This window comes from Papio anubis, chromosome 19 (assembly GCF_008728515.1).
Source record: "Papio anubis isolate 15944 chromosome 19, Panubis1.0, whole genome shotgun sequence".
NCBI classification, from domain to species: domain Eukaryota; kingdom Metazoa; phylum Chordata; class Mammalia; order Primates; family Cercopithecidae; genus Papio; species Papio anubis.
The window spans coordinates 47,898,668-47,910,903 of NC_044994.1; the positions used below are offsets into that span (position 1 = coordinate 47,898,668).

At 38.2% G+C, this 12,236-nt stretch overlaps 1 protein-coding gene across 29 annotated transcripts in view; it reads right to left on the bottom strand.

Annotated features, from left to right (window-relative positions):
- TCF4 (transcription factor 4) overlaps positions 1 to 12,236 on the bottom strand; it is a 366,024-nt gene that overhangs the window by 180,789 nt on the left and 172,999 nt on the right. For 2 of the 29 annotated variants that reach the window (XM_021930157.2, XM_021930156.2), the window contains exon 1: positions 83 to 452. The exons of 26 other annotated variants lie outside the window; for them this stretch is intronic. In XM_021930157.2, coding sequence (XP_021785849.1) covers positions 83 to 176 — 94 coding nt within the window. In that variant the 5' untranslated portion in view covers positions 177 to 452. Of the gene's footprint in view, positions 1 to 82; positions 453 to 12,236 lie in introns of those variants that run through there. One more of the 29 variants, XM_021930155.2, reaches the window with a different exon arrangement.

Below are 12,236 nucleotides of genomic sequence, written 5' to 3' on the forward strand. Positions count from 1 at the left end.
AAGTGTAAATTGTGTTTTTCCTTAAAAAAAAAATCTCCTCCAGGTAACAGACATCTACTGCTCTTCCCCGATGTTTACATACGTAAAGTAGGCACTACTGGCAATGTATGCAAGCAAGAGAGGGAATAACACTTCCTCACTCTGGCTATGATAAACTGGAAAAAAATATCCTTCATTCCTATTCTTAGCCAAACTGCTCCACACTTCCAAAAACTGTCATTCCAATGGCCTCCACTTTCTCTAACAAACAAATCGTAACTCCTTATTTTCACTTTCTCTTGCACAAAATTTAAACAATTTCATTTTTATTTACACAGCAGGCAAATTATCTATGTAATGACCCTAGCCTAGTAATTCCCATTGATTATATTGACACTTAATGGTGAGGCCAAAACTAATCAATCAAAGGCTCTCCAGATGGTGAATTTAGCAAAGAAACTATTCAAAATTCTGAGTCTCTCTCTCGTTTTCAAAAACTCCCTTTCCCAGGAGTGAGTCCCATCATGATCAAGATGATGATGGAATTTACATTTGGGAAACAGGGCTTTTGAAAAATTGCCTACTCTGAACCCAAGTTCAGATTCCACCAATAGACCCAGCAGCACAAGGGATCGTGGAATGTGAATGTCTGGTTCCAATTCTAACAGCCCGATATTTATCTGTAGACTACTCTACAGAGATCTATGGACCCTTCGATGCCATTTGGCCACATCTAAGAATAAAATCAAGGGTGTTCATTTGTTTCTTTTTAAAGTTTAACCCCAATAATCATTAGGGAAGATAATGAAATCACATTACAAGAGATCTAAGCAGCAGAGTCCAGACAGCGACATGTGGAGAATAATTGTAGAAATCTGTCCATACCAGAACATTAAAAGGAGCTAAAAGAGGCAGATAGGTGCAGGTGCCTAAGACCCCACCCCATTCAAGTTTAAAGGATACTTCTTTCATCAAGACTGGAGCTTTACAGTAACCGTATGTGATACATAGGACTACACTATTCTTTTATCCAATGGGAAAACTCTAAACTTGTTTTTTGAAAGGCTGAATAGATTTCCTTCTGAAGTTTACAACCCCCAAGTTTTCCCCTCTCAACTCAACAGGAATGCTAAAAGTAACAGTAGCCTTTTTATCTTTTAGGTCAATGGCAATAGCAATGTTATTAGAGTATGCCTTCCTGACACCACACAAAGAATGTATCTTTAATACATTTATATCCATAAATTTTCTATCTGGTCAAAAGGGTACCCTGTATCCAAGTCATTGTATATAGAAAATGGATAGCAGTTTTCAAAGAAAGCCAAACCTAAGTCTTAAAATTAACCCCCTGTTTCCCAGTATTAACTTTTCTACTGATTTTCATGAATCTTAAAGTTGGGAAAACACCTCCGCCCCATTTCTGGTCTAGCGTTCCGCGCAAAGTATAAAATCAATGCCCATATCAGTTTCAATTTCAGTGAAACAAGACACCATCGCACAGATTGTCAGTCGTAGAAGATGAAACAGAATAACTTCCATTGTATGAGGATTTTACATTGAAGAAAAGATACATTTATACTTGTATCAGCAGTGGGAATGGTCACAAAGACATATTTACTCATCTGTGTACGTCAAATTTAAGCTACTTACACCCTTTAACTTCTCTCTCTAAATGTTACTAACAGAGAAGGCTCGACCTTCATGAGCTATCAAAGGACGTGTGTCCTTCCTTAAGCTTTTGCATCTAAGAATGCTTCAATACCACCATTACATCACTTACTTTGACGTAATATTCACTTGTTTAACAGGTAGATACGCAGGCAGGAAGCTGGGCAGGTAAGAAGGCAGGCAGAAAGAAAGACAGATAAAGTAGAATCTGCTCTGACTTCCTAAGAAACTGAACATCTAGTGTCCTGTTTTGGTCATTTCTAAAAATCTAAATTGTAAAATACAGTTTAAGGAAGAAAAAAACATCTATTTTTTTTTTTCTCTAGAAGGAATTCCTGAAGCTATCCCCTGTAGAATTTCACTACTCAGCATTATTTCCCAACTCGACTCCAACACACAGAACTGGAAGGAAGAATTTTTCTGCCAGGATTTGCCTCACTTATAGATATAAGTTGGGCTACTCCTTCTATTATTTTAAAGATAAAAGGGCAGGATTTTAAAAGGAGAGAGAGAATAAGTAGGAGAAAAAGAGAGGAAGAGTGGAATGCAAAGAGCAAGGGGTAGGAAAAGAAAGAGGGAGGAGGGAAAGAGGAGGAGAAGAATATGAATTCACGCTACAGAGTCCCCAAAGTACTCTTGGCTACATGGAACCCAGCATTCTTTACTATCATATCAGATACAGACTGCTTAATCTTAATTTTGCTTGTTAAAAAATATTTATCCAGATACAAAAATAAACCCACTGCAAATTACAAGTTGTCAGGGTTAAAAATCTACTCCTGTTTGTGTGGGGGAGGATAAGAGACCAGCATAGACATGAATCATTCTCAGTAATTTGAGTGTTTCCATGACATCAATGGGCACCCGTCCAGGGCTCTGTCGAAGTCTGCGAGGTACCAAAGAGGCAGCACAGCCAGCAGGAGGCTGGGAGGTGGACTTTTTTTTTTTTTTTTTTTTTTTTAAGGATTATACTCCTTGTAAAGATTTCATCTGTAGCATCCACTTTTACCATCAAATAGATCGGTCCAGAGATCATGAGCGAACACATTTCATTCTGATAGTGTAAGCCTTTAACTTTATTACATCTTTTTGTTCCCAAATTCAACTATAAATCTGCCCTCAGAGCCAAAACCCCTGTTTTGGAGCAAAATAATCAGGCACTGTGGATAAAGCCCAAGCACCTTCTCAAACATAAAATCGCGATTCCTATCATTTTTTTTAAAAGATAAAAAGCAGCCATTTTAAAAGGGCACCTCGGTTTCTAGAAAAGAAACTATCTTTTGTGTAAATTATCCATTAAAAATTAGCTGTGGTCTTGATGTTGATTTTCTGCTTAAAATTCACTTGGAACATTTGTTTCAGATAACAAAATTTTCAAGAGCGCTGATAACACGTTTGAGTAGGATCCTTAAGTAACTATCTGTGCTCATGAACACAAAAGCTCCTAAATATCTGTGTTTACTCTATGTCAGGCATGGATTTTTGTCACTTATACCAACTGGCTGGCGCGGACAGCCTCTTTCCTCCTTTCTCCATTCTTCACCACCCGCCTCCCCCCATCCCCACAACCACAACGGGGCTTTGAAAGAGCTGAAGATTCTGTTTTTCCAATATTTAAAAGAGATAGCAGTGATGAACAAACCCGGCGCGTTCACTGCGGAATTTTCGAGACAACCCTCCGGTACTAGAATGCGACAGCCGCTGCGGATATTTTTTGGCACAAAGACAATGGTGGCAGTGCCAAGCCCCATGGCTAAAACTACTCAAAAGAGGCATAAGGGTAGCATTAATCGCTCAAGTCTTTTACTGCGTGGAGTACTGTTATCCATATTTTTAAAACTAAAAGTACCCGTTAGTAACATTTGTTGTATGCCCATAAAGATGGGGTTGGCGGGGGTTGGGGGGGGAGGGGGAAGATTCTGAAATATATACCAGAAACAAATTTTGTCAGGCATTTGATTCATTTTTATACCTAAAAGGACCAAATGTTAAATTTTGCTGCTGGTGACGATTTGCCGTGCATGAAATGAATATGACCTAATGGAGTACACGAAGGGCTGAATGAAAGCTATAGAGAGGATTTCATAAACTAAGTCGACATATTGGCTAAACAACTTTCTTCTGTAAAAATGATGTATACAAGGGAACATGTAATACTATGTCACAATTTTTAAAATTAAACAAGGAAAACGCTGTAAATGAGCAGACACAACATCCGTCAATCAATCCTTCTGGAGACAAAGGAGATCAACATGCAGCCCCGTCTACAGAACAAGTCGGCTTCTCCAGTGAGCAAACAGTTCAGGAAGTCAACATGTGTTCTGTCCAAATCGAACCCGTCGGCTGCTAAAGCCTATATTTAAATTTGATTATTAAAAATGGCACCAAATGACAATCAATAAAGGATTCACTTGCTTCCCCTGCCCGGGAAAAACTAATATGAGCAGGAAAGGCAAGCAACTTCCAATCTTTTTTTTTTTTTTAAAGTCAGTGTTTTGCTGATCTATTCAACAATCTTTTTATCTTGCTGTCCCAAGAAGGAGCAGGAAAATTTGCTTTTTATTTGAGGGTGATATGGTTAACAAATGTCTACAGATTTTCAAATTGAATATTTTTATATTCTTGTATTATCAGCCATTTGACTTCCAATTTTTTTTCCAATATATCCATGGTATCCTATTGTAAGGGGATGGGGTGACAATGAAAATATTACATGAAGGGAAAAAAATGATCTCATAAATCCATTCCACTCATAGGGATACTTCTAAGAAGGATCACCTTTGGTAGATTACTGCCCCTGGATACACATGACACTTCCTAAGCCACCTAGAAAGAGCTAGAGACAGACTAGCAACTTATCAATACAATGATTTCTAGAGATAAGCTCTAACAGAGACGATCCCTCTTGTGGTTGACCAGTAGGAGAATAACAGGGTCATGTTTGGTTGTGTATCCTTTCATTTGTAAAATGCCACTTTTAAAATTATACATAAATGACAGGTGTTTCACCCACTACTGAAATAGATGCATCTATATGGGAGAATATATCATCCCATGAAAAGCCTTGATGAAAAATTATCTGATGCTGCACGACAATACCAGGCAAGGCTGTTTCACTGTTAATCCTCATTCTGGGAACTGAAGAATGAGCCTTTTGTTCCCTGGCATCGGACTAGGGAACTCATCATAAACATGTTTGACTCAGAATAAATTTCTGTCCCCATCCTCAGACTCTCCCATCTCTGATTACCCTATGAATTTCTTTATATATATGTAGAAAGGACTAGTTCATTAAACAATGACTGAAATTTTTAGTAGTTCTGAACATACACATGAGGTTATTATTCACAGTCCTTCATCATTTCCACGCCTGCCTTTTCCTTCCCTATCCAAATAAGAATAGCTGTGTCCTTACCATGTATTAACCACTGCTCAAAGCTCTACATAAAATGATTCATTCAATCTGCACAACAACCCCATAAGGCAGGTAATACAAACACCATTTTGCAGATGAGGAAACTGAGATCTAGAAAATCGCCCACAGCCACACAGGTACAAGTGACAGCGCGAGGATTCAAACCCTGGCAGTTTGTTTGCCCAGACTGTGCTCTTAGCACTATGCTATGCTGCTGGTGTTTAAACTCTGAGGGGGAAAAAAAAAAAAAAGTATAAATAAACTAGAGGCCCGACACTGAAGACTCTCAAATCCCACAGCTCAAAACACTCATGAATTTGATATGAAATTAATGAAAGTGTCTTATAGGCGATGATAATTTACATTTACATGGTGTTTTATTCCTAAAAGGTCTCTAGGTACTTTATAGCTGCACAAATGATACACATGGATTCTGTGACGTCTTACAACAAACTGCCACCATCTCCACACATTAACGCAAAGCAACTAATTAACAAAAACATGGCAGAAAACTGCATTTCTACACCTTCTCTATGTGAAGACTATGTCTTTCTATTAAGATGTACAGAAGAGTAAAAGTAAAAATATAATTATAATACAGGACAACCCAGCATCACTCAGCATCATCTACAGAATAGTGGTCCCACAATAGGCTCCAAAAACCAAAAGGGAGACTAATTAAAAGAATCTACGAACTGTTACAAGCTATTCCCCACCCCCCAACAGATTTACATTGTATCTAGCATGTTAAAGGCTCTGAGAAGTACTGCAGTTGAGACATTTAATTCAGGGTTTTCTTTTTTTTTAAGGAGATGGGGTCTCACTATGTTGCCCAAAGTTCTCTCAAACTCCTGGGCTCAAGGATTCTTCTGCACTGGTCTCCAGAGGAGCTGGGATCACAGGCATGAGACACTGTACTTGGCTTTCAGTTTAGTTTTATACAATGTTTCCTAAACTGACTTGAGCATACATGCCTGTCCTCATTATTTTTGTGTCTATTAATACAAGAGCTGATGGCCTTTAAGAACTACTATTATTTAAAACTTAACACTAAGAATATATCAGGTTACTATATATTTGTAGTTTTCTATCAGATAAATTATGTAGGTTCAAAAATTAAATTTTTATTTTATGTAAATTGATATGAAAACATTTTAACTAATTTGCTGGTTTCTATTGGCTTATATTTCTTACGGTAATCTGTGGCCATGCAGGTGTAGCTTCATTGTTCTGACTAGCTAGTCAACTTTACTCCTGATCCCAGTTTGGAGGTGAGACTCTGGGTTTACAAAAAAGCAGAAGGTGACATTATTCTTCGATTTCAAAAATTTCAGAGAAGAGCACTGGTTCTCTCCTACAGAATCTTACGATACAGGGACAACTCTGCCTTCATCCACAGTCATTTAAAAATCTAAATGTAAAATAAATTTGTGCTAAAAGAATTACAATTCCATTACAGCAAATAAACTAGTCATCCAACAACCTAGGAAATCCTATAAAGACAAATAGGGGAAAAGGTAACTAACCAGGCACATAGCTTGTATGTATCAAGTGATAATGAAAAATGGGCAGTAAACTATTTTTTTCTGGAAAAGACTGGCATTAACCCTCTCTTTCACTGATGTTCTTTTAGTCCTAAAAACAGAATACTCAGTAATGGCCTATAGCTCTGGAAACTGTCAGATCCCACTGGAAATTGTGAGTTTTGGCTGCATTTCATCACTGATTCACTGATTCACCTTAATTTATCTAGGTACTGTGCTGCCTTTAACACAGTATGAGTACTGAAATTCCAGGTTGTATCTTAAGGTGCCACCAAAAGTCTTCACTTTAGGGCTCTGCTAAGTGAAGAATTTCAGATTCTATATTCAATTCTTCATAAAGCACTTATATTTGTAATGCACTATCCCACATGCAAATTTAACTTACATTATTTAAGACAACACACCCTAAAACTCATTAAATGGACATTTTAGTCCATGTTTTTACAGATGAAGTAACTAAAATTAAGGGTAACCAGCTCATATAGTTAAAAAGGCTGCACAGATATGAAGTGGCGAAGTTAGCACACAGACCTCCAGTTCCAGTATCAAGACTTTCCCACAATACGACACCTCTGTTTGGAGTTTTCTAGATGTATTATTATCACTGCCTACTATAGCAACAACCATTGCCTTCTCACTACCGTAATCCTCTCCCCAAATAATTTAAACTCAATTCATAAAGTCAAAGAGTTCTCAAGTTCCTTGATGGATGAAAATGTCCGAATCGATAAGCATTTTGAGCGAACATCCTCCAGTCCATCAAAAACTACCTTTTCAGTGCAGAATAAAATCATTGTCCTAGATGATTTCACATGGCCCAGACAACAACAGCCAAAATCAGCCCCTCACTTGGCATCCTGCTTAGGAGAAGTGCACACATTATCAAATTAAAGCACATGAGTTTTATGCTTGATTTTCCGAACACAGGAAAATCTTTCATTGAAAAAACACTAATTCCACAGAGTGTGCAATTAATCAACATAATCATGGGGATAACTTAGCTGTTTGGGGAGGTGTGTCAAATAACTCTTTAAGGCCACTAAAGTACCACTTGAACCACCAAAGTAATGATTTTCTGAATCAGCAATTTGTACAAGGGTCCCCTAGAGACCTGAAGGACTAAGGGCAATCCTGAAATCACTCAACTTACTTCTAATGAGTAACTTACCATTGGCTTTATGTGAATAGTATCTTCACAGCGATGCCTACCCTATCTTATATTTTTACTGCAGTTTGAGTCTATGATAATTGGATATAACCAAGGCAATTAAGCACTTGTGTGGTCTTGGAAAAAACAGCATATGCATTTGAAAGCTTATTTTTTATTCAAAAGAACATAATAGTTTTTCATATAAAAATGAAAAAAAGCTCATCTTGCAATACATGCTAAAGGTGTCAAAGCAGAAATAAAATATTTTCACTGTATTTTTAGGCAGAAAGAAGACTCACGGTGAGCTGGTGAGTGTGGAGAAAAGCAATTGCCTCAAATTCAATTCATGGCTAAGAAACCTTGCTGATCAGGAGAATTATCAGCAAGACTTTGCCTAAAAACAGATTCCTGGGTTCTCTTCTCCATGGTATGTGAATTCAGTAGAGTCTGGCATTCTCTTTTTTTTTTTTTTCTTTTTGAGACAGAGTCTCGCTCTGTTGCCCAGGCTGGAGTGCAGTGGTGCGATCTCAGCTCACTGCAACCTCCACCTCCTGGGTTCAAGCGATTCTCCTGCCTCAGCCTCCCAAGTAGCTGGGATTATAGGCATATACCATCACCCTGGCTAATTTTTGTATTTTTAGTACAGATGGGGTTTCACCATGTTGGTCAGGCTGGTCTTGAACTCCTGACCCCAAGTGATCTACCTGCTTCAGCCTCCCAAACTGCCACGGTTACAGGCGTGAGTCACCGTGCCCAGCAGATTTTTTTTTCTTATAAATAAAATTCCACTGGTTATTCTGACCAGCTAGGGAGACAAGCAACCAATGTAAGTGATAGGCACAGCTCTACAGGTTACATTAGCTAAAACTCCAATAAACCTGGTAACATGATGGATAACAAAAAGTAGATTACTACTAGAACCAACCTATTAAAGCAGAGTTTTTTTAAAAGACAAGGAATTGTTGATCCCCAAGGTCATTTCAGACAGTTACATTTCATGGGTTACAGAAACCTTTCTCTGGCAGCATGCTAGGCTTTCAAATGTGCTCATCTCCCATAATGAAGGCTGTTTTTTTTTTTTTTAAGAAATCAATTTTACATTGCCAAATTGATTCCCCTAATAAACAACAGTATCCCAAATATGAGAATCCTGGAGTTTTGTTAAGGTTGCTTCTCATTGATCAGATCCATTGGCCCACTGCTCTGAAAGCATCTCTCTTCTATCTCAAGAGTGGAAGTCACCTTTAGAATACAGGATCCAACTCTAGTGAACCTCACCTGGTTCATTCATTTAAAAGGGCCCTTCTGCCCCTTCTCTGACTGTCCATGTTCCGTGGAGGCATGACAAGTCCACAGTGAGGGAGAGAATTCAGTCCTTTCCCTTTCATTGGAGGAGATGGGTGACATTTCTGGCCGAACGTAATAGAGACAACATCATCTGGGCAAGACTTTGTTGCCTGGCTAAATATTTTGGAATTTATTGGCAAATCTGAAGGAAATCAGCAGCCACATTTCACCACACATATCACTTTTAATCATAAATTATTTGCTGCTCATTTAACTGAATGTTCCACTAGAGTCTTAGCAACAGTAAATGTAGAAGATAAAAATGATAAAACTCTAAATAAGCCACAGTGGGATGGAAAAGAGAGGAAAAGGTTTAGTACTTTATTTGTTATAGAGTAGTCTACATAGGCAGTTAGTTGTCTATACAGAAAAATTGCGTATTTAAGGACCATGGTACATAGGTGATAGCCTTAATTTTCAAGCTAAGTTTACAATGAACACGAATGTAACAGTGTTCATCTCTTAAACCACACACATTGGATATGATATCAAAACTACATCAAAAGAATGGGGGGGGGCATGACAATGTTATATATGGTATATAGACAGATATAATACATACATATATACACACATATATAAATGACATTTTTAACCCCAGACCGAAGATAATCCAGCTGCCATTTGTATAGCTATCTGTAATATGTTAAATGACCATTTCTCTAGCCTTAGCACTGAATACAATTGACCTATATCCCCTAAACATGAACTACTGAGAGAACCTGGAGGGGAGTGGGAGGAACAGCCCAGAATTCAAAACGCATTCCAAGGAAGACAAAGAGTAGGAAGATTGCTAACCATTATATTTATAGAAGAATGATGTTTTCCAGCCAAGCCTGCTCTTCAAGATCAACTTCAAGAGAATGGGCCCATAATAATAACCAAACTGCCAGATACGCAGGGCCACACTCTCCAGAGTCCAACCAGCCTGCAGCACTAATTATTGCTTAAGGAAGGGGAAGGTTGGTAGACGAATGGTCCCACGCTAAGATGTTTAAGAGAAGCCTCCCAATGACCGAATCTAGGAGCATGACTCAATCAAGAGAGGAAGGTGGGGAGGACAGGAAGGAAGAGGAGAGGCAGAGGGAAGGATGAGAGGGAGGAGAAAGAGAAAAGAGAAAGCAGACAAGGAGTAGCCAGAAGAATGATCTCATCCTATAAAAAGTATGCAAGAAAATAAAATGCATTACATATAATATGTTTACAGACTACAATTTTTAATCCTGAAACTTGCAAAAACTGTCATCTGAATAGTGGTGAATGAGGCCTAAAAAACATAATATAGGGAAATTCATATTTGTTGGGTGCTTTCTGTGTACCATGTGCTGGATGCAAGAGAGTCAACAATGGGCATTATTCTCAAGGAGGTAAGAGTTTAGATGACTAAAATACCAGGAGTAACACAATGCTATCCATCAGTAAGGATATAATGGGAACCCAGAGAAGCACCAAGAAAGAGCATTCAATACAACCTCATTGAAGACAAGGTGGTAACAGGAGAGACGTGTAAGTGAGATTTCATGCAAGTTGACATGCCAACAGAGGTAATAAGGACTTAATATTTGTTAGAATGCAATTCTTAGTTATTTGACAATGTTAAATCAAAATAAGTAAATACTAATAAGTAAAAGTTTATATAATTTATCCAAAACAAATTTTAAGGTAACTGGAACCTAAAATTAGAAAGAGGAAAAACTGGAAGAAAAAATAAAAAAAAAAAAACCTGTAGATGACACTTCTGCCCTTCCACAGCTCTAAGTTCTCTGTTCACTCCATGGCTGGTTTGGAAGTTTTTATGGCTTTTGCTTACAAATTAGAGAAATTTGCAGTATAAGACAAAAGAACTATAAAAATCTAAACTGCCTTCTCTGTACAACAAATACCAAACTGACTCAATCAAGTCATTTAATTTCAGAGATACACAGAAATCACCTACACAAATTAAATTATTATAAAGACTTTGATGGAACCTTGTCAACAAAAATTGGTGCCATTTTTGTTTTTTGTTTTTGGGACGGAGTCTCGCTCTATGGCCCAGGCTGGAGTATAGTGGTGCAATCTCGGCTCACTGCAAGCTCCGCCTCCCGGGTTCACACCATTCTCCTGCCTCAGCCTCCTTAGTAGCTGGGACTACAGGTGCCCGCCACCGCGCCTGGCTAATTTTGCACTTTTAGTAGAAACGGGGTTTCACGTGTTAGCCAGGATGGTCTCGATCTCCTGACCTCGTGATCCGCCAGCGTCGGCCTCCCGAAGTGCTGGGATTACAGGCGTGAGCCACCGTGCCCAGCCTAATTGTTGCCATTTTTAAAAGACATACTCGTTACCCAGAGCCCTGGCCATCACTACCAGGACGCAAGGATGCTCTCCACCCAGGCGATGGCAGAGGGGCTGGCATTCTTCCTCTGTAATTGCCCTGTATAGTTTATTCCTGTGTCCTGGGAGTAAAGAGGCCATCAGTGATTTGTTCCTTTAACATCTCATACTCTACAAACAACAACTGCAAAAGCAAAACAAAACAAAAAAGATTTTACTCAAACTGCCATTCTCAATGTCTGCCAGTGAGCATAGCTTAATCTGGTTTGCAAGGAAACCAAAAATGCCTTTATAAAGCATCATGATGTAAACGTACTCACATTTTCCTTGGCGAAGCAAGTGAAAACTATCAACCAACCAAAACAGGAATTTTTCTACTAGGGATTACCTACCACATCCATTACAAACAAATAGTCACATTTCAAAATTTCAATGGCTTATCTATCCCCTTTTAAGTTCTGTTCCCAACTTAGTCCAACAAGAATACTTCTCAAATATAATCAAGCCAAGGGGAATATGAAAGCAATGAAAATATGTTTAATCGTGATATGCAAGCAACCACTTCAAAAACTCAAGACTATTACAAACGTTGCATGTTATTTGAACTATCAGGACTATCTATTGAGCAAAAACACACTCAAAACAAAACCTCACCTTTATTTCCAAATAAAAACAAATTAACTGCCATGCTCAGTATTAAGCTACAACTTTATAATCATGGTAAATATCTGATCAGTTATATAAAAATAAAATGAAACAAAACAAAAAACAAAAAAAAAAACAACCTTGAAAAGTAAAGAACCTCACACACCAGTCAGTT